Consider the following 23,381-nt stretch of genomic DNA (forward strand, 5'->3'; position numbering starts at 1 on the left):
GATTATAAATGAAAGATTATAAACTTGTAAGAGTTTTTTGATAAACTTTATCAAGAATGATAAATGAATGCTAAATTTTTAGCACAATTTGAAAGCTTTTTAAATGCTTAGATAAAGAAAAGTTTACTTAAGGATCAGAATCTCTATTTTAAACTTAAATTGTATCACATATATAGTTTTGACAGATGACAAACCATTGGAATAGTGTATCTAATCATTGGTGACATATCTTGTGTGTAACCAAACATATCACACATAAAATAGGGCTAACAAATTTCCAGATATGCATATGTGACAATTCAAGCATAAACCTCGAGGTGTCTCACACGTGTTTTTGAGTATAAGAATATGCAACATATTCTGTGTGATAAAATTCACGTGTGACATTTATGCTCTCACATGTAGTTTGGCTTACAAAAAGCCAAAACCAATTTTGTGTGACAAAAATTGTGCAGAATCATCATGCTCTCACTCATGGTTATATTGATAGAATGCCAAGCCAGTTTTGTATAACAAAACTTATGTGGAACTAACATGCTCTCACATATGGAATGGCTTATTTCAAACCCAGACCTTTTCAGGAAGACACATCATGTATGGGACACAACAATACTCAAGTATGGAATAACAAGTTACAAAACATCACCCATTCTGAGAACCATATCATGTGTGGAACCATTAAGTACTCAAGCAAGAAATGCATGATCAAAAGATATGAAACAATAAATGACAGATCACACAAGGTACAGGTTTGAACCAGGCTTGAAATGGCTTAAGACTTAATTTTGACAATATGTGTTCAAAAGGACTATTGAAAAATCATGCATAGTTACCATTTGCACTCACGTTGAAATAGCTCTTGAAATAATGTAATGAAACACAATATCCTAATTCAAGCGTGTGTACTCAAAGGTTGCTTGCGTGGTTTTAGAGCACAGAAGCAACATCAAGGTATCACACAAATACAAGTGACAAATCACGCATGGATTATTCTCTAATTCAGGTATGAAACATCAGTTGGTGTGCCTAACATGTTAAATCATGTGTGTGACCATACTGAATCACGTGTGATTCTTCAGTCAATGAAAAACTCAACTTTTATGAATCACTACAAACTAAAATGACATAACTTGCAAGCTAAAATAAAAGCACGCGTGGATCACTAAGATGAGTCTTAATATGCATAATTGAGACCTATAAGCTAAAAATGATGCATTCATTTTAATGATAATGAAATGTGATTAAGCTCTCAAAGTTTTCACATTAAATCTAAGAGAATTAAATAACTTATCCTATAAATCTTCTTCTTCTCTTGATTCTTTATGCTATTGAGGTTTTATCTTCATCTGTGATTCTTTATTTCTCTACACATATAACAAACAACTTTTCTCTAGGTTTTGTAATCATCAAAATATATAATCTAACAATCTATCCTTTTTTAATGATAACAAAATCTTAAGATCAAGATTCTTAGTTCTGTTCAATATAAAACTCCCCCTTAATCAGATATAAGATTTTAAAGATTAAAAGTGCAGAAAAATTAAACTCAATTAATAGCTTGAAGACATGAATGTGTAACTTAAAATATTTTATTGATAAAAGATATAGTACAAGAAATGACAGAACAGTTTATCAATGAAAATACAAAACTTTTTATACAGGCTCTTCTTCTTACTACAACTCCTCCTTAAGTCTAGCCTATTTCTCCAGTATATCTCCCCTTTTAGCATCATAAAAAAGATGCAGGCCTTCCTAAGAGAGTGGAAACTTGATATCTGAGATGAGCTTCCAGGATTTCTTTATGAGACAGAGAACCTGGATTAAAGGATTGAGTAGCAAGAACCATAGCCTAGGTGGAAGAAACATTAAGATCTATAGCAGGAAGGGGATCCAATGCAGTAGAGCCTTCAGTAGCTTGTGGTGAATCATATGCAAGCTGTGGATCAAGATCATTAATTTGAACTTCAATAGTCAGAAGGACTTAAGTCTACTGAGGCTGGTCTTCATTACCTTAGTCCTCGGGTTCTTCAAGAATTGCTTCCTCAACAACCAGGTGCTCTTGGAGAAGGCTTGGTTTATTTGTGTTTTGGAATGGATTTCTTCCTCTGAAAAGTTTAGTTACAGATTGAACAGAGAAAAGGGCTAGTGAAGCTATGGGCATGCTAGCTCTCCAACATTTTAAGTAAGTTTACTAATAAGTTTGGTCACACTCATGTCAATTATATCTTCATATAGCTTTTCAAATGTTGGAGTTTCAGTGGATTTGGGTGTGTCTGTAGATTTTGAGGTGTCTGTGGATTTTGGAGGTGATGGAAAATAAGCAATAAGCATGCCACCAAAAGGGTGAATTGGTTTGGAAGTGTCTTATGTTTGACATAAAGGCGTGTGACATTATGTTTAGTTTAAGTTTTGATGATGACAAATATAGATAAGTTAACTATACTTATGCCTAATTGTTTTTATATATATAATAGTTAACTATGATTATGAAACAAGTGCTTTAAAGTTTTTTTATTTATGTTGTTTCCTATTACATTAGATTTGAAAAAATGATTTTTATATATCAAAGCTATTTTATACCATCATATTTTTCCTTATCTTAAATTAATTCTATATCCAAGAGTGTTCATAGTATTATCCTTCATAACTTGGATATATGCACATTGACACTTGGTGTAATGTCAACCCTAACATTACCAAACACACAGAACACCAAACATGAAACACCGTTACGATAATTGAAATTTGTCTAAGCCCAAGACAAATAGTCATCATAACACAAGGGTTAAAAAATGTTTGAGAAAATTGAATCTCGAGGAAAATCCTTTTAAAAGATCATTTAAGCTTAAACGATAGTTTAAAACCAATTAAATAACACAATGGAAGCATAAGAAATTCATTAAGCTATAATATATAAAATAAAATATTCTAGCCGTATAGGCACAATGTGCCGCAACGCGCGACCACTGTCATGATAGCTCTCCAAGCCAACTTTCAAAGCAAGCCATTTCACCGTTTGATATCCGATTTGAGTGATTCAAGTATCCACACATAGCTCTTAAAGTTACCTAACTATTGGCATTGGTCCCACACCTAAACAATGAATCAAATGAGATTTAGACATCTAAACCTAAAATGGCTTATTTTCTTTTAAAAACACTACCAAGGTGCCCAAACTCCCAAACCAAATGCCAATAATCGTAGAACCACTTGACCCAACTCAAGTGAACCACCAACAATATGTTCAAGCATTCAAATCACAACCATAATAGTCCAAATAAGATTTAGCTACCAAAACCTCAATTTTCAACATAATTTCATAAAGGGTAACAAGTTCTCATAAACACTCTAATAACCAATCTAACACATAAATTAATATAAAACTAACATTTGCGCTAGTATCTTGACCTCTCACAGCCATTTCAACACAAATATACCAAACTTAGGTTGAGATACCCATAATTCACAACAGAATTCATGCAAGTGCATCACAAAATTATATAAATATGTCCTAAGTTGGCATACGCATATAATATTCGTTACAAAGTAAAATTTAATGATTGGACTACAGGATAAGTCAAGGACTCAGTAATTAAATAGTCTAATTAACTACTTGTGTGTGAGAACAATTGTGAGTATGTAAAGTGGCATAGCAAAACATATAACATGTGTCATAAATCTAAACATATGGTTATAAAATGATATGCATGATTAATATACCAGTTTATACCCTCCTTATGTCTTCTAACTGAATTTGTGGGCTGACAATTCGATAAGACTAAATTCATATAACTGGACTGGCCCAAGCTCACCATTAGTAAGAGACAACCTCGATCAAGAGTGCCCTCACCCATTATGGACCACAAATTCCACCTGTCCATAATTCCTAAGGGTGTCATTGCCCAATCTACCACTTGTAATACTGGGACTTTCAAATAATATAATACTAAACACTGAGGCCTCCACAGTACCAGTGTACCATATGGATTTTCAAACAATGTCCCAACAACACACTAGTGTGAACTCCCACCCTCTCACAATGATCATGCCAAACATGCTTAATACATCCAACGCATATCTATAACATATCATTTATCACAATTTCTTATTTCCACTTAAACCATTGAATTTCACAAGTAATTATACATAAAAATAGCATTTAGCTTTTCAAATATAAAAGCATTAAAAGAGGTTTTCATTCCACTTCACATAATTTCACAATCATAATTTTATATTATTAATAGGCTAGTATTAAACCAAAACATAGCTTCTAAATCGAACAAACTACCATCCAAACACATAAAAAGGAGGATTAGACAATCCAGTTATCTCAATCCTTTTGTCATTGAAAGAATTATTATGGTCAACTAATGACTCCACATGCATCCACTAGCACCATAATACTTGATCAAAGGTTAATATGTATAATTAAACCCTTAATTGTCAAATCTTCTCACTAATCACCCCACTTAATAGCACAACTAGGGGTATCTATTATGCTCAAAACTTTAATTTAGCCCTAACAATTCTTCCAACACACTACATTAACGTTATTTAACATCCTAACACATAAACAACACCATTACATTACCCACATTGCTCTTAATCGTCGAATTTCTACCTAGGATTCGTCCAAACCTTAACCAAAAATTTTAAATCACTATAAAACCCATAAACTTAGAGTTAGAGGCTTGATTTAACTCCCCAAGACCTTAACTAAGATAATGAGTTCAGCCATTACCTAAGAAAATAAGAAATCATAGCCCCAAAATACCTAAATCATTAGAAAAACTTGCATAGAGGGAGAAGGAGAAGTGAAGGAAGCTTACCCAGAGCTAAATCTTGCTCCAAATGCTTCCAATATGGTTTAATGGTCGAGCCCTAGTGCCCATCAGTCGTCTCCTGTCATCTCTCCGCATTCTCTCTATCCCACTTCTCATTTTCCGTTTAATTTTATGATCTAATAAACGCAAAAATTTGAACATGTGCCGCAATGCATGGCTTGTCAACCATAGTGCATGGCACAGAGAACTCCACACTCATTTTAAATCTCTCTCCATGTCATGGCTCGCTCATACTTTGATCTAGCCCTCTTTTAAGACTATCCAAGGATCCATTAGCTACATTAATTTCCTGAAAATATTATTAACCAAAAATCCACTTAATTTGACTAAAATACCCTTATAAATAATAGAAATTCCTAAAATTAAAGTCCAAAATGTTACAATTCTTTCCTCCTTTTAGGAATTTTTCCCTTAAAATGCAAATCTCACCTAGTCACATACCTGCGAGAAAAGGTGAGGATACAATTACCTCATCTTGTCTTTAGTCTCTCAAGTCGCATCACAAGGCGCCATGTCTTTCCAAAAGACCTTAACCAATCGAATAGTCTTATTTCTCAACTATCAGTCTTTTACATCCACAATCCGCTCAGGTTCAGCTTTATATGTCAGATTTTCTCACAAGTCTACATCTTCTAGCTTAATGATATGAGAAGGATTTGAGTGATACTTCTTCAACTGACTCACATAGAAAACATCATGAACACCTAATAAACTCGGTGGCAAGGCAATTCGATATGTCGTAGGTCCTAACTTCTCTAAAATCTTAAAAGGACCAATAAACATAGGACTTAATTTCTTAGCTTTTATTGATCTTTTGATGCCAGTCCTTGACATGACCCTCAAGAACACAAGGTTACCTACTAAGAATTTCAACGACCTCATATGTCAATCCGTGTAGCTCTTCTGTCGACTCCAGGCTATCAACAACTTCTACTTAATCAGTTAGATCTTCTAGGTGGTTTAATCTTCCAAATCCAGACCTAACAAACTTCTCTCGCTTAGTTCCATCCAACACAGAGGCGATCAACACTTTCTTCCATATAAAGCTTTATATGGAGCCATTTCAATGCTAAAGTGATAACTGTTGTTATAGGCAAACTTTGCCAAAGGTAGATGAGTATCCCAATTACCCCTCAACTCTAGTGCACAAGCTCACAACATATCCTCCAATGTCTGAATGGTCCTCAATCTAGCCATTTGTCTGTGGATGATAATCCATACTAAACCTCCATCTAGTACCCATTGCTCTCTACAACGTTCTCTAAAAGTTTGATGTGAACCTTGAATCACGATCAAAGACAATGTCCTTCAATACTCCATAAAGCCTCATGATCTCATTCACATAAACCTCGGCATACTTTTCCAGCAAATAAGTCATCTTCACCGATAAGAAATATGCTGACTTCATCAACTAATCCACAATCACCCATATTTCATTATAGCCCGCTTGAGTTCTAAGCAATCTAGTGATAAATTCTATTGATATGCTGTCTCATTTTCACTCTGAAATTTCTAATGGTTATAACACACCATCAGGTCTTTGGTGCTCAATCTTAACCTTTTGACACGTGAGACACCTAACAATAAACTCTATCACATCTTTCTTCATTCCTAGCCACCACCACATTGGTTTTATATCCTGATACATCTTGGTGACGCCAAGGTGAATAGTGTACTTACTACGGTGTGTTTCTTCTAGGATTGTCTTCTTTATCCCCTTATCACTCGATACATAAATCTGATCCTGATAAGTCATATATCCATCATCATTGAATTCGAACTCTGTGGTTCTTTTCTCCTCAACATCGTCATAGATTCCTAATAAATACTCATCTTCAAATCGAGCAACTCACAATTCCTTCTAGAATTCATTGATCACCACTGTAGAATACACATTGCACAATATCATCTAAGGCGCTTTCCTTTGAGTATCTAAGAAAATCTCAAAAAGTTGATGTTCTTATATCATCATATGAATGACATGTGCTGCCTTCTAACTTAGTGCATCTGCTATGACATTAGCCTTACCCGGATAGTACTTGATCTTAAAATTATAGTCTTTGAGGAATTCTATCCATCTATGTTGCCTCATATTCAGTTCCTTTTGATCCACTAAGTATTTCAAACTCTTGTGATCACTGAATACCTCAAACAGTAAGCCATATAGATAATGTCACCATATCTTCAAGGCAAAAACTAACACTAATAGCTCCAGATCATGAGTCGGATAATTCTCCTCATGTGGTCTCAATTGTCTCAAGGCATAAGTAATAACCTGCTCGTCTTGTATTAAGACATACCTTAAGCCCTTCACCAATGCATTTGTATAAACCATATATGGTAATCAAGGATTAAGAATAACTAGAACTAAGGCAGATGTCAGTTTCCTTTTCAATTCTTGAAATGCCGACTCACACTTGTCAGTCTACACATATAGCTAATCCTTTCGAGTCAACTTAGTCAATGGAGACACAATTTGAGAAAATCCCTGAATGAAATGATGATAATATTCAGCCAATCTTTGAAAACTTCTTATCTCTATCACTAAGGTAGGTGGTTCTCATTTCAAAACAGTATCCACCTTGTGTGGATCTATGGCAATCCCTTCTGCCAATACCACATGACCCAGAAATTTCACTTTTCTTAGCCAAAACTCACATTTGCTAAGCTTGGCATCCAGCTTGTTGTCTTTTAAAAGCTATAGGACAGTATGAAGATGCTTCACATGTTCTTCCTCATCTCTTGTGTAAATATCTAAAATAAAATTAATTAAATATCATTCATATTTTATAAAAAGAATGCTCAATTTTTGCTCTAACAATATGAATAGGAAATCTAAATGCATATTGGGTTATAATTCATGTTGCGCTTGATATGGTCCAATCTAGGAGAGATATTGATCCACCAAGCCCTCTGGCCTCTAATATTAATAATCACAATCGGAAACTCCAATGTTGTTTGTATATATTGTTTATCACCATCATCATCTTGTCTTGCTCATGTGTGGTTTGTTTAAGGTGTGCTAGATGTGGTTTTTTTTTTAAATAAAGCACTACAACATTTTTTGTCTTATAACAACAATTGAAAATTATAGTTGAAGGTATGAAAATTGTTGCCAAAAACTAAAGGCAATATTTTTGAATGTATACCTATTTCAATGTGACCTATTGTAAAAAGCAACAGTTTTTGCACTCTATAGCCACACATTTCAAAAATTGTTGCTTATATTTTAAGAATAAATAACAAGAATTGTTGTGTATATATAAAATAGGAAAAATTTAAAATTTCTATCCATATCTGACTCTTACCACTTTTCCAAAGCCTAGCATGCCACTTGGTGCAAATTATTTTCCAAATATAGATTATTTTTAAAGTGGTTTTTTATTTTGACTAATTAATAATTTAAAAAATCAATCAATTAATTATTTAATTAATAAAAGTATAACAAAAAATATTAAAAAGTGTAAAAGTAAATAGTAGATTTTATATATAAAAACAAAACACACAACGGTTATTAAATGTTGCAAAAAAATATTTAAAAACAATAGTTATGTAATTGTTGCCTATTAGAAAGGGACCAATTTTTTGTTTTGAAAAAAAGAAGTCATTTTATAAGCAACAACTCTAATGTTACTTATTTCAAAAATACAATTCAACGATTTAAAAGTGTTGTCTATTTTATATTAGGCAATATTATTCAAGTGTTGTTAAATATGCGTTACTTAAAATGGTAATCAATTACAATGCTTAGAAAATATTGCTTATTTACATGTTAAGTAAAACTTTTAGAATTGTTACAAAGTGAAATGTTGTTAAAAGAAAAAAAATGTTGTAGTGATTAGTTTCTTAAGTTAAGTTAGTATCAATTATATGTCGATTTTGATCTTGAAATTTAATCTTTATATGAATCATGTCCTACAGTTTCATATGTAATATTTGATTTCATCACACGAGCAATTCTTTCTACAATTCATGAATAGCTTATCATCCTTAAATTAAAAATTACACCATGTATATCTATAATTATATGTCTTCTAGTCATAACAACTAAATATATATGGTGATGAAATTTTAAGGATTTGATTGAAAAATTAAACTTCAAAAATCAAATTAACAGTCAATCATCCTTTTACTTTTTTTAATGTCTATGAGGTGGTTGTATTTGGTTTATTTCATCATGTATTGGGTGGGTTACGGTTGGCCTGGGTGTACTTTTGGAGATATGTAAATTTTTTTTTAATAAATGAAAATCAAAATTTAGACTGGTCACATGCGCGCGCGCGTGGGCGCACAAGTGAAAGATAGTTAAATAACTAACTCCATGTCTCCATCACACTGTTTTGAGACCACCTCTGTATCGCACCACACTATTTCTTCCTTCTGCCGTCACTCTGCTATTTACCAATTCTCTCCATCTCTCATCGCCAGAAGAGAAAGCCACCGTCGGCCATGTCGGCGCCGCCTCAAGGACCACCCGTTGGCCCCTCGGGTGTCCTCATCGAAGCCAAGCAACGCATCATCAATGCCCACCCTCGTCGTCACTTCCTCGTCCTCTCTGTCTTCATCCTCCTCCCACTCTCTTTCACTCTCATCGTCTTCCTCACCCTCCGCCGCAACCGTCTCCTCCGTTATCTCGTCACCACCACCTCCGACATTCTCCTACGGCACATCTTCCAATTTCACAATATCAACTCCAATGTGCTTTTCTTCTCTCTGATTTACTCATTCTTCGTCTTCGTCTTCTCCCTCTGCGCTGTCGCCACCATCACCTATAGCATCTTCCACCGCTTCTCCGGCCAACCCGTCAAGTTCCGATTCTCTATCAAGTCAATATTCACTTCGTTCTTACCCTTACTGGGAACCGTCATCGTTTCACAAGTTATCGTCTGCTTAATCTCACTTGTGTTTGGGGGTTTCTCGATTTTGGTTTTCCGTGGAATTGAGCTTGTCGGTGTTCAAATTGAGTACTCTTCACCTTATTTCATCGGTTTCTCTGCTGTTTTCCTGCTAGCTTTCTTGTTTGTGTTGGTGAATTTGCAAGTTAATTGGACCTTAGTGTCTGTGATTGTGGTCGTGGAATTCAATTGGAGCCTGACGGCGTTGAGACGGAGTGTGGATTTGATCAAGGCAATGAAAGAAATAGGTCTTTCTTCGTTGTTGTTTCTTGTGATGTTTACTGGGATTTTGGTCTGGACCAGTTCTGTTTCATCAACAGGTTCAAATAATAATGAAGAGAAGAATTGGGGTTTGATCGTTCAAATTGTGGTAGCTTCCACTCTCATCATGCTGCTCCTGCTTCACAAAACTGCGTCCAATGCTGTGTTATATGCGTACTGTAAGACTATTCATGGTGAGCTTGCTCATGACATTGCTGAGGAATTCACTTATGTCAGCTTGCCATTCGATGATCATGGGAAAGTTCCTCATGTTGTGTCAATAATCCATGAGTGACAATGAGAATGAGGTTAGTGGTTTTTTTTTTTTTTCTCCTACCATGATTATCCCATTGAGTAAGATTCAAGCATTGTATGGCACAAGCAGTTCTCTCAAAAACATTTTTCACATATATATGATTTCAAATGCAAGACCTCATACTTAAACAGTTATATAGTCATTTCTATTATGAGGATCAACACTTTATGGTGGTTATTGATCCTTTTTTATGAGATTGCCGGAGAATTCACTTATGTCAGCTTGCCATTTGATGATCATCAATAAGTTCCTCATATTGTGTCATTAATTCATGAAAGATTATGAGAATGAGATTACTGGTCTTGTATATATATGCAACTATCTGACTCAATCAGATTCAAATGTTGTAAAGCTCAACTGAAAGTAACTCTCTCAAAAGCATTTTCAATATCCACATGAGTTGGAACACAAGACCTTGCATTTAAACGATCCTAAATGGCCATACCTCCTATTGGGGGTTAGTGGTTTTGTCATGAGGCCTCTTACTTTATAGTTACTATTATTATTATAGTTGAATATGGTTTATATATACAAAAGGAAAGAAAATCACACAAAGAATGAGGTTTTTTCTGTACAATTTATTGAAGCTGGAAAAAAAAAACAAGATGTGAGACTTGTGTGAATTAATGTATATCATATGGCAATGTTTTATTTTCTGCCCCTTTTATTTTGTCTCCCATTTTACCTGGTTGAAGTGAGTATATTAAGGGCCTAGAATTAAATTTGAAAGGAGCAGAGGATTTCCAAAACTCAGGTTCTTGCTGGAATAGAAGCATCCGTTTTCAATTTTCAGGCTTCAATTATTGTAATTGACAGGATCCTTACATCCTTATCACAATAATATTCACACTCTGGCAAAAAAGAAGTGTTGGTGCCTACATGTGATTTTTTGTTTCTAGTGCTTATGTGAAACTTGTTAGAATGGATGACTTTTTGTAAATTAGTAAATTGTGCAAAGCACCAAATGTGCTCTACACTCCTTGGCACAAGCATCAAAACCAGGAAAAGTTATTAAATTCTTTTTTCTTTTAATTGTAAGTAATTAATAAGCTAGCAAAAACTAACGGAAACTTTGGAAGCTCATTATTCTTAATTATATTGGCCTTTATCTCTTTCTTCAAAAGATTTTGGTTTACAAATATGAATTTACATGTGGGAAAATAGACATTAATTGTACTAACCTCCATATAGTTGGAGCTTCCTCAACCCAAAAGAAAAGGGTTGAAAATGTTAATCAACATGTGTGAATTAACATAGCAAGATATAAGAATTTTGAATTCATCCAAAAAAAATTTAAATATATACTTCATTCGACAAACTATAAGACATTTTCGTTGCTTGCAACTACAAGACAATTTTTATTGCCTAGTGTTGATTGAAAATATATGGCACTTTCTAAAAAGTTTTTTTTTTAATACAAAGCCATGGAAAATTATGCAAGAAAAAATTTTCAAATCATGCATACTATTTTTGAACTCAGGTGATGGATGTTAAAAAATTTTAATACAAAAATTATCATTTGAAGGTCAACGAGCTACCCAATCTACATGTTTATTAGCTTTTATAAATATATGTTCGAAGGTGGTAATCTAATCTCATATAGCAAGATTCATGATCTTCTCGACAATGTTGGTGAGAGGATGGTTCGTGGTGAACTTGCTTTGAATGAACCTAAATTTTGCAAAAAGTTGTGTATTAAATTCTTCTTTCTCTTATTAATTGTACGGTAGATAGAGATTATGTAAGAAATAAATTAAAGATAATTAAAATATATTAATTTTAATTGGAGGGTAATCTTAGCAAGTAGTGATAGTTTTTTTTACTATTTTAATAATATAAACTACTTTTTACTACTTTTCTTAATCTTTGCAAAGTAATTATAAGTGTGCTATACTCTTTTTGCTCCAAATTATAAGATAGTTCCAATCATATTTCATATATCAATAAAAGTAGTTATTTCCTTATTTCCATAAAAAAATGACACTTCCACATTAATTAATACAAGAATAAATTTGGAAAAATAATTTTGAGAAGTACTAAATATCCTGCATTTTAAAACAAATTTGACCAGAAAAAATATGTTATAATTTGAAGCTAATTAAAGGAGTATTTTTTATTGGGGGTTATGATTGTTTTACTTGTACAATTTTACAACGTGACACGGACAGATCTTAATACACCAATTCTTTACCAGGACATAACATGTATACATTAATTTGACCGACCACTATATTGATATTAAGATCTAATGTAGCTTTACTCAAACATGATATATTTGTACAGATTCCAAAGAAAATTTGGATATTTTGATTCAATAATGGATTTTTCTTTAAATTACAAGCGAGAAGCTTGCTAGTGTTGAAAGAATGCAAAAACTAATTAACTGAAACTTGGAAGCACATTATTCTTAATCATATTGGAGGAATAGCGGGAAGCTCCCAGTATAAAAAATTAATGCTTAATGTAGTTAACAAGAGTATTAGTTTTTCCTAATATGATATTCAAAATCCATGCATTTAGAATTCTTTATTTAGAGAGTGTAAAAAATTTTAATAATAAAAGAGAGATAAGTTAAAATTCAAAACAAAAACAAAAATTGAAAGTAATGAGCTTATCTCTATTTTTCAATCAATGAGAGACAAGATCAAGGAGTGACAAGAATAACAGAGGTATCAATAGTAAAATTTTGAAGAAAATGAGAGTTGAAATATATAAAATTTCAAATAACTAGAGTCTAGATAGAATATAAAATTAGAAAAACATTATAATAAAACATGAATATTTAATTGTTATATATTCAAATAAAGAATTTAATTTAAATCCAAATTCAAATATTAATCATCATGCATTCAAATGCAGCCTTAACTTTTTTATCTGGTAGGATTCAACCACATGTTTTGATTAACATGGATTTAGTGGTTAGTGAAGTAGAGTGGATGATGCCATGAGAAACTTTTTTTTTTTTGGTATAATCTAAATTGTCAATGGGTTGGTGGTCATTTTGCCAAAATTAGCTTGCCTAATGTATAGCCACTTGAATAGCAAGGAAGAATTCCGTATTGACTCCTTTTGGGAAATTATATTGAAGAATTAATTGTGTTTTACGTAATCTTCATGGGAATATTCCCTCATCAAATCAAGCAAGACGATGAAAAAGATGTTGCTTGTGTGCAAGTTAACCTTCATTCATAAAATCTGTACTATAAAGCAACACAATGAGATGAATGAAATGTGATGAGAAAATTTCAACTTTTTTCCATCGTGACTTGTGTGTGTTAGTTGTGGCAGCTTCTTTTTCTGTCTTCATCCATTCTCAACTTTAACAAAGCTAACTGTTCTACATTATGGCCAAATTTTTCTTCTTAATGATGTAAAAGAAGCATGAAGAATATATATATATACACACATTAACAAGCAACTATACAAATTGGCTCCAAGAATTGTATACATTTCCTTTTGTCATGGTTGTAGCAGCGGTTCTTAAAAAACCGCTACCAACAACCATGCCTATATAAATGGCAAACCTCTCCCATTTATCACTTTTGGCAAATTCCCGTGGCATGCTTCCTCTGGAAGTTCTGTCCAGTTTTTTGTAGTGTGTAATAACTCCATTTAAACTAAAAAACTGTTATGGTTAAATTGGGTTGGGTTAGAGTTGAACCATCATTGAATTAGAAACCAAAGTTGAGCTAGATGCTAGTAAAAGACCGCTTCACTTTTGGACTCCTCATATGTATATAATATAATTTGGGACTATTTTTTTAAAAGATATTGACAGCTATAAATGTAAATACATATACTTTCAAGTTTACTTATATCGAATTTAATCAAGATCTATCTATATTTAACAAGTCATAAAATTATAATTTATATTACTATTGATTTGTAGCCATGTTGTATTATTTTATTAACGACTAGACATATCATATTTCTTTTTATATATATATATATATATATATATTTTATTTAATTATTACGTTATCAGTATCGATCTAATTGATTGAACTATAAAAATCAAAGACATGCTAATGTTTCTAGTTTAAGATCCAATCCCATTTTAAAAACATGAGATAGAGGATGATGAGCCACACAATTCATATAGGCAACATCACTTGGTGGGATAGGACATTATCATCATTGTCTTCGTCCTCTTCTTCTTATATGGGTGCTACTTTTCTTTTGTAATTCTTTCAGATGTGTTGAAAGGTTTCTTGTTTGATTTTTTGAAATGTGTTTAGCATGTGTTTCTTTTCTTTGTTTCTTTCTTTCTTTTTTTTAGGGGGGGGTTATTTGAGAAGAACTGACTTGTGCTTTAAAAAGATCTCATGCCTCGAAAGATTCTGTGATTTTATCTCTTCATCTTAACGCAATCTTGCTGCTCAAAAAATTAAATACAAAGAGGCCATCGATTCTTTGCATTGCCAGCTTCATTCTTTTCAATCAAGATTACTTTTGGAACATAAATCATAAACTCAATTACAAGTTTCTTACATTAAAAAAATGCAAAAAAAAAAGTCAAATAGAAAAATCGTTGGACGAAGTCAATCATTTATTGACTACACAAGCATATTTAAAGGCAAATTTATTAAGATGTGTCAAAGCATTAATGGCTCAATGGCCCCAAACTACCTCACATGGGAGAAGCTGCCATTCAAACTTGATAGGTTGCACCTCCCTGTGAAAACCAAAAAAAAAAAAAGAAAGAAAAGAAAAGAAAAGAAAAAAGTTTAGAATTAAGGTGCAAAAATAATCAAAAAAATTTTCTCCAAGAACTTTCAGTATCTTTTAATCAACAATGGTATAAGAAGGAAGAAGATATTGATGACATTACACATGGGTTGAATGAGATGATAAAGAAGCTGAAGATGACAATAGGAGCTTTAATATTGTTTTAAGTGTTCCTTGTAATATATTTAGTTGCTCCTTTGTTTATGAGAATGTAGTATATTTTTATAATGTCATGTAGACCCTTTATGCTTCTGTTTGAGACCATTGAAGATTAAATTAATTGGGACCTTTGAATTTTTGGAATTTTATAATAAGATGGTATATATGAAGGATTGGTCATGTGGACCTTTTATGCTTATGTTCCTTTCTAAGAAGAATTGTGTCCTTATGCATTTATGATGATGGCATATCTAGCCATGTTTATATGTACCATATGTACACACCCATACATATCTAACTAAGATGATGAAGATAGAACAAGATAAATTGATGTTAAAATAGAAAAAGGAGACAAAGAAGCCTTTAAAGGTTGGCCAATAAGATAATAACATTAATTAATATTGTTATGAAATTACAATATCTTAGATGATGACTCCATACAAGGCCAAAGCAGCTAAACAAGGCCACAGCTAAATGATAGATAGCATACAAAACAAGGCCAACATACAAAAGGCATAACAAGGCCATAGGTCTATACAAAACTCAGAATGGTGCCAACAAAAAATTTTGCCATATACAGAATGCCTCTTTACGAAACATACCAAAGGTAGGCCTAACACACTAAATGACAGTCTCTTTTCCCTTTGATCTCAGCTATCCAAGCACCCATTGCCTTTGACCTTCAAGATAGGAGCCACTGACACTAGGATTCCCCTGCCATCTTAAACCAGACGGTTTGAATGGGAGGTTTAAGTATTGACTAACATTTCTACTTAAACCTCTTAAGGCAATCCTTCTAATTGGTGCATTAGCCACTATTTGCTTCTCTCTTCGCAGTTGACTCTCATTTGGGATTGGGAACCTTGTTTCTAGATTAGCATTTTGATGCATATTCTCCTTAGATGTGCCCTCTTCAAGTACCACCTTAGATGGCATTCTAGGCTGCACATGTAAAGTGTCATGTGTGTTATTGTGTAAAATCTAAGGAAATGTTAGTCAATAACTACTACAAAGCTATAAATTAAACTTACATTGTAAATCGTCCTTCTTATAGCTTCATCAACTTAGATCCCTATGCCAACCTCAATCCTTGGTTGATAAATTTCCCTGTTGCAAAGTGTCATAACTAGTACATGAGTGTCAGTTGCAGGAGTGAATGGTGGGGGAGGTTTGTCATTAACAAGTTGTTGAGAACTACGACTGCTCTTAGTTTGCTCTTGCTAGGAGAGTATATAAGTGGGTGGTAGTCCTGGCTAATAAATCCCTTAGCCTTTTTTGGTTTTAGGTCCTCACTAGTATAAGGTCTTTGCACATTATACACATAAATGGTGAAGTGTAAATAAACTATACAGAAAAGAAGGCATTTTGTAACATCTCGAGTTTTAATCCCCTAATTAATTAAACCTAATTAGGGTAATTAAATAAGTTAAAGTAATGTGTGTCTAATAATCATATTTGATGATATTTCAGCCCTAGTTGTAGGTCCGGTATCAAGGCGGGCCACCCAGGCATCAAAAGGAGAAGAAAAGAAAGAGTTAATGTTATTGTGCCACACACTAAGATCATCCGCTGCGATGCACAGATGTTCCTGAACGAGGGAGGACCTCTCTATGCTACCGCAGCGCATGGCCATTTTCTGCAATTTATCATATGCGAAATAAAAAAGGAAAGAGTTGTTTTTTGCTTGTTTTTGACTTCTTTCACTCCTTTGAGGTATTTCATGCTTCCATAACTTATTTTTACTCTGATATAAAAGTTTTTGATTGATTTAAACTCATTTTTATTTAAAACCTTGGGATCCTTTGAATTTGCACTAAAACTTGGTGATTATCTTTTTGAGTTAAGTCTCTGATTACTAGGAGTTATATAGGTTAATTATGTTTAGTGGAATGAGAATATTTTACATTTCATGTAAAAGACAAGTGTCATTACTGACCTATTTGCAATGTGACTTGTTATGACCTAGGTTGTGACAATAATTATAAGTCATTTTAGCACACTTCTTACTGATTTTCTCCACTCGAAGTGTAGGCACATCAGAGCTTGCATCACCCTTGATAACATGCTATGAATTACCTCTTCTCCTCCTCCTTGTATATTCATCAGTCCTATAACTCTTCTTCTTTGGCCTCCCTGGAAAGGCTTCATTAGTAGTGGCTCTATAGGTTTGAATTGTTTAAGCTTATAGAATTTCTGACCTCTTACAGGTTGGAATTTAACTTCATAGCTATGCATATAAGTTAATTTATGGTAGTAGTGGGATATATGGGATTGGGGCGCTATTTTAGCATGATACATTACACATATGGCTTGTTGGCATAAGATCCCAATTAAATCCCATGCCCTGCAAGTGCATGTCTTTCGTGTTAAGAACACAATATGCCTATCTTGCCCCTCAGTTACCTCATACCCTTCATCCCCATTTAAAAACACTTGACACTTACATGCCAATCCTCTGTTAGTTTCAAACAGCTTTTTACACTTTGGACTGTAATTGAAAGTCTGTCTTTCTAGAATCTTACCACTATCTACCCACTTGGTGATCATTTTTATCCTAATATCCTCAAACATCCTAATTACAAGTAGGTATCTAAACTCCTTAATCCAAGCATTCAGGCTCTCACAAGTATTATTGTCAATTACCCAAGTCCTACTCCTAGTTGTGAAGTAGGCCCTTACCGAGGATTGTAGAGGATATGATACCAAAGCCTTTGTTGCTGCCCTGCTTAGTACTCCGACAACCTCTAGGTTATTCTTAAACATCTCTTCAAATGTACTATAACCACAAGTGAAGTATAACCCTTCCCTATATCCACCATATATAAGAAAGGATTAACACAATCACCACTCACACATACCAAACTATACATTCAAATATTTTGTTTAAAAAGCTTGAGCCCAAGATTAAATTCTGAAAATTAACAAACTCTTAACATATGAGAGCCATACATAGTGAAAACAAGTCATATGCATTCATATCAATCATTGCATGCCTTTAAAATAAGGAAATGAGGTTAGATTATGGGGCATGCGTCGTAACATATGACACAAACCCACATGCCCTAACCTTCTCTGTACCATGCACTGTGACGTGATGTGCAATGCGCCGCGACACACATGCCAATTTCTGCAGCTATCATTTGATAGCACAAATGATGACTTTTGGTATGTACTATTTCCACATACAACGTCCAATAAGCTAACTAATGAGATAACTTTAGTCATGATTCATTAGTCCAATTAAAATTTGAACAACTGAGTGCAAAAAGTTACTTTTTATAAAAAATTTAGCATACTCAAGTGCTCAAATCAATCACATTGTCTCATTAAACCATTCTAGGCCTTGAACTAAGTCCAAAAGGACCTAATACACCTGATTGACTAAAATACATATCATTTATACACATTTATCACAATTTGGCTGTTCAACAGCCCATTTTCATATACACAAACTTTTCACTACAAAGTGTATTAATGTGGCATAAGCCATAATCACCGCAAGTTCACTAGAAAGTCACTCCTTTATATAATCACAACATGTTCACAACTATATCTTATCCCCAGTTAATTATTTCACCATACATTTTCATGTATGGGCTAAGATTCACAAAAATCACTACAATTTCCTTAAAATTACAACTTAAACATGCAGCAATTCCTATGATAACTTATATAAATAATATACATAAGAGTAATGTTCATTACACAAAACTCAAAGATATCACAGCCACGACACCATTATGCCGATGCTGACTGTTTTTCCTTGCCTTGATCACTACTTTGTCTTGTAAAAATGTAATCACGAGGTGAGATAATAATTTCAATAATAAAATAACTCTACTATTGACTATGACATGCAATCATAAGCAAGTAATATATATGTAAACATAACATATAACATATATTTCACTTTAAATCACATTAACGTATCATTTTACCTCTTTTACAACTTTGTTCACCACTTTTCTAGCATATAGCATAATCACCACCAACCGAACCTCCAAATCACTCCAACTTGAAACTATAGGCTCGCCTTAAACTAATATAGACTCTCATTAGCCTTGAGCTCACTTTCAAACTATGGTTTCCCCCAATACACATAATGAGGTGTCATTGACTCTAACTCTGTATCGTATTAATATTAAAGAGTCCAAATCTCCAAAACCACACATCAATAAGCACTAAGAGATAATCTCCAATACCGCACCTTGAAAAGAACTAAGGAGATACAATTCTCCAACACCACACCCCGTTGGGCACTAAGGAGAATACTGCTATATAATCTTTCACTGCACTCCAGATGGGTGAACTCCCACCTCTATGATCATGCTTTTCATAATTCACATTCACATTTATACATTTATCCACAATACATAATATATATATATATATATTTACACACATGTAGTATGAAATCACATGTTTTTACTCATATATTTGATCAAAAGCCCTTTTTCATGTAACATTCACGCAATGCCATAAAACATACTTAATTTAAAATAATTTCATAAACTAGATAGTCAAACAGAGGAAATTATTTGGTTACCTTAACTCTTCTATCACAAGAAAGGTTACCCGTGGTACTTTCTCAATCGCTTACTTGTCTCTACCATGTTCTCTTCTTACTCTACATGAGGAATATGTCAATCTACACATGATTGGCGCTATTAATTAATTGATCCAATTGACCAAAAACACTTTATTATTAGTTAAGCTATAACTAAGCATTCATTTCTTTCCATTTAGCCAATCTAAGTTCATCACCATTCAATTGCTACTTTACATCACTTTAAACAGTCCCATTTTACCCTTACACCATTTCCACCCCATTTTACCTTTGATTTAAGGCTAAATTAAGCTTAGAGGTTTAAAGTTTTATCATTTAAATCTAAATCAATCACAAAGCTCTAATTTAACTCGAGAACCTTTTATTACTATAGGATAAGAAACTAGCCCCTTAAATTTTCCCGATTCAATTTCTCTATAACTCATACCAAGAGAAATTATAATAGAATTGGAGGTAAGAGTCATACAAAGCATGCCTGATAAGTTACTAGTCAAAAGTGCCTTATAATACTCTGAATCCCTTGCCCTAATAGCTAAAGCCTTCCTTTCCTCTCTCTTTTGTGTTTCTCTTCCCTTACCTTCTAAACTCTCATGCCAATTCATGACTTATTAAGTTGTATTTTTTGTCATGAGCCACAATGCAAGCAACTTGTGCCACGACGTATGGCACAATGAGGGGAATCCTCACTATGCCTACATGCTTCATTTCAAGACGTGATTCTTCCAATCGTTTCTGTCCATTCGACATCTCAAGGAGTCAAATTATCAAACAACCATTCAAACTTCTAGTCATTTACTAATTACTAATCCACCCCTTATCAACAGCTAATTACCAAATTAGAAAATTAGGATATTACACAGAGAAATTTTTCTTCAATTGCTCTCCCCTCCATCATTTGCTCTAATTAGCCTATAAAAGTACTCAATAAGTCAATATAGTACAAATCATATTAGGCTAAAAAAATACTTTGTTATCTTCTGCATATCAGACATCAAAGTGACAGATAAGCCATCATCTAATTCAAGGAAGATCTGAAGCCACTGCAGACTCCAATTATGGGTATTCTCCTTTTGGGTTAAACCAAAAGCAATGAGGTAGAGGGAATCATCAGCATCTAAACCACAAGCAGTCAGTAGAATGCCTCTTGCTTTCCCATTTAGAATCTAACCTGATGAAATGCCTATACCCTTCTCTCCAACCAACCCACTAAAGTTCATGTGAAGTAAGCTCTTGTAACCTAGTTTAAAATAGAAAACTATTTAACACATAGTAGGTCTAAATCCATACCTTTAATACATTAAAGCATACATACATACGACTAAAGACCCTCCTTTCTTGATCTGTAGCTTCTTTGCTCAACTATAAGCTTATGTCAGATCTAGGATTTGAATCCCTCAATTCACAACAATATGCTTCAAGCTTTGAAAATTCATCCTTATAACTCCCTTCCAGTTCATACATTATCCTCCTTTTACACTTCTGCAGGCTCACACTCAACTTGAAGTAATGCTCTAGATCTTTCTTCATGTTGGAAATCTTGTACTGTGGCTTCTTTTAGACTTTATCTTTGAAGCACTCTGCGATCCAGTTAACTAAGGCTCTAAGGTTCTTAAAGACCCTTACGCATCTTTGTTCCATACAAAGGGTCTTAATCTTCAATCCAAGTGAATTTCAATCCACAAAAGCAAAGAGTAAGAATAGGCATCCTTCCATACATTTAGCCCTGACCCTTGATGGCTCACTCTTAATATAGGTCACATTCACATCCTTGGTTATGGCATACTTGCTTGTGGCCTACTTCAACTCTTCTCTATTGTTATACGTCATGCCTAACATGAAGAAAGGCCTGTCTTCATCCTGAAGCCCTCTAACATCAAATCCAGGCCTATCTATATTGCTTGGGCCCATCTTATCTCCCACTTCCTCCTCTTGATCATCATTGTCCTCACTATGACTACATCGATCTAATCTTAATGCCCAATGTATTCACTATCTTCACTAGTGTTATCTTTACAAGTTGACTCACTTTCAAGTGCCTCCTCTTCACCTCCACTATCCTCATCAATCATATAATTTTGTCCAATACTTCTCTTCAGATTCTCTATGTCAGCAAATGAATACTTTATGTTTCTATTTGTCTTCTCCAACTATTTCTCATGCTTCTTATGCCAATTCAAGTAAGCTTCAATCACTTTATCATCAAATGTATCCTTCTCAGTAAATTGAGAAGCATCAATTTCCTCAATCTCATCTCCCCCTCTTTTGACTCCCTTCTGTTCATCATCCCCCTCAACATCTGAGCTATCAAATTCTCTCTCAAACTCATGGTCCTCATCAAAGATTTGCTTGACACTCCCATCACTTTTTAATCCCTTTCCTCGACTCAATCACCTATCTTTACTACTTTCTCTAATTCTAAACCCTTATGCACAAAACTTTTCTTGGTTGCTTCAACCATTTTCACTGCATCATCTACTAACAAAAAGTACTCCTCCACACTCAACTTATGCAGACTTACATTACCGCCATTGTTAGATGTCCTATCACGGCTAGGACCCATCTTTATAATGAAAACTACCAACACAAACTCAAGGGCTTATATGAGAAATCAATATGCGAAATTTACATATTTCTTACCTTGATTTCTAATACGATTCTCTGCACACCAATTAGATTTCACATGTGTTGTCCTCACATCCTCGCTCGTGCAAATGTTTCTTCTATCTCTGATTCTCCTCTATACTCGAGAAAGAGAAAGAGAAAGAACATACTAGAGGGACTAAGGTTTTTTACCCCTTTCGATCAGCTCCTCTACGCAGATCATCCATGTGTCTTTCTCAACTTTCCACATGTACATGGTTGGTCAACCAAACTTGTACACATCAGCACGAAGACAAAATCATTAGAGTGACTAAACATCAGGGTAATAGAGCAATGATTTTGTGAAGTTAAGAGATATAAATGACTCAATATTGAATTTAAAGTCATTTGTGACCCTTCATGTGTACTTCAATGATATTTTTGACCCTTAACCTTAAAATATAAAATAAGTCAACCAACATTTCACATCACTTGTTCAAATACTAGGTAAGGTCATTAACATACTACCATTCATTGTGAGATTACATAATTTTTCCCTTAGATTTAATTTTAATTAATTATATTTCCCCATGCATTATATAGAATTTGATTGAAGTTACATTATTCTGTCTCACAAATAAGGACTTGTTATAAACTTCATTTACTCCATCCATTTCTTTCTATAAGACCACTTTTAGATAGTTTATGTTCTTATTTACAAGACATTTTAAGAAATCAAAGCCAAAGTTAATATAAACTTTAACAATATCCTATCATTAATAAAAGTTAACTTCAATAGTTAGTTAACCATATAAAAAAGACTAAGAAAATTATAGTTAAGAATTCAAAAATTATGAACAAAAACCCAAAAAATTTCTAAAAACAACCAAGAAATTTTCTTTACCCCTTTCTCTCAATTAACAATTGAAATTACCTTTTGTTAATGATAAAAACAACATTGTATTATTTGCAAAAATTGGACAGGGTCCCAAATACTTCTAAACCTATAACGCAAGAGCCAACTCCCCATA

General features: G+C 33.6%; 1 protein-coding gene across 1 annotated transcript; it reads left to right on the plus strand.

The window, feature by feature from the left end:
- Window positions 1-9,208: 9,208 nt before the first annotated feature.
- LOC129284420 (uncharacterized) lies at window positions 9,209-11,298 on the plus strand. Its single transcript, XM_054919898.1, has one exon. It carries the CDS (start codon window positions 9,294-9,296, stop codon window positions 10,293-10,295), a length of 1,002 nt encoding a protein of 333 aa, XP_054775873.1. The 5' UTR covers window positions 9,209-9,293; the 3' UTR covers window positions 10,296-11,298.
- The last annotated feature ends 12,083 nt before the right edge of the window (window positions 11,299-23,381 follow it).

This window comes from Prosopis cineraria, unplaced genomic scaffold, assembly GCF_029017545.1.
Source record: "Prosopis cineraria cultivar Desert tree isolate PC_DT_omini unplaced genomic scaffold, ASM2901754v1 PC10, whole genome shotgun sequence".
NCBI classification, from domain to species: domain Eukaryota; kingdom Viridiplantae; phylum Streptophyta; class Magnoliopsida; order Fabales; family Fabaceae; genus Prosopis; species Prosopis cineraria.

What these genes read in the sequence shown, in the direction of transcription:
- LOC129284420 (XM_054919898.1), top strand. Translation starts at nt 9,294, where the DNA reads ATGTCGGCGCCGCCTCAAGGACCACCCGTTGGCCCCTCGGGTGTCCTC.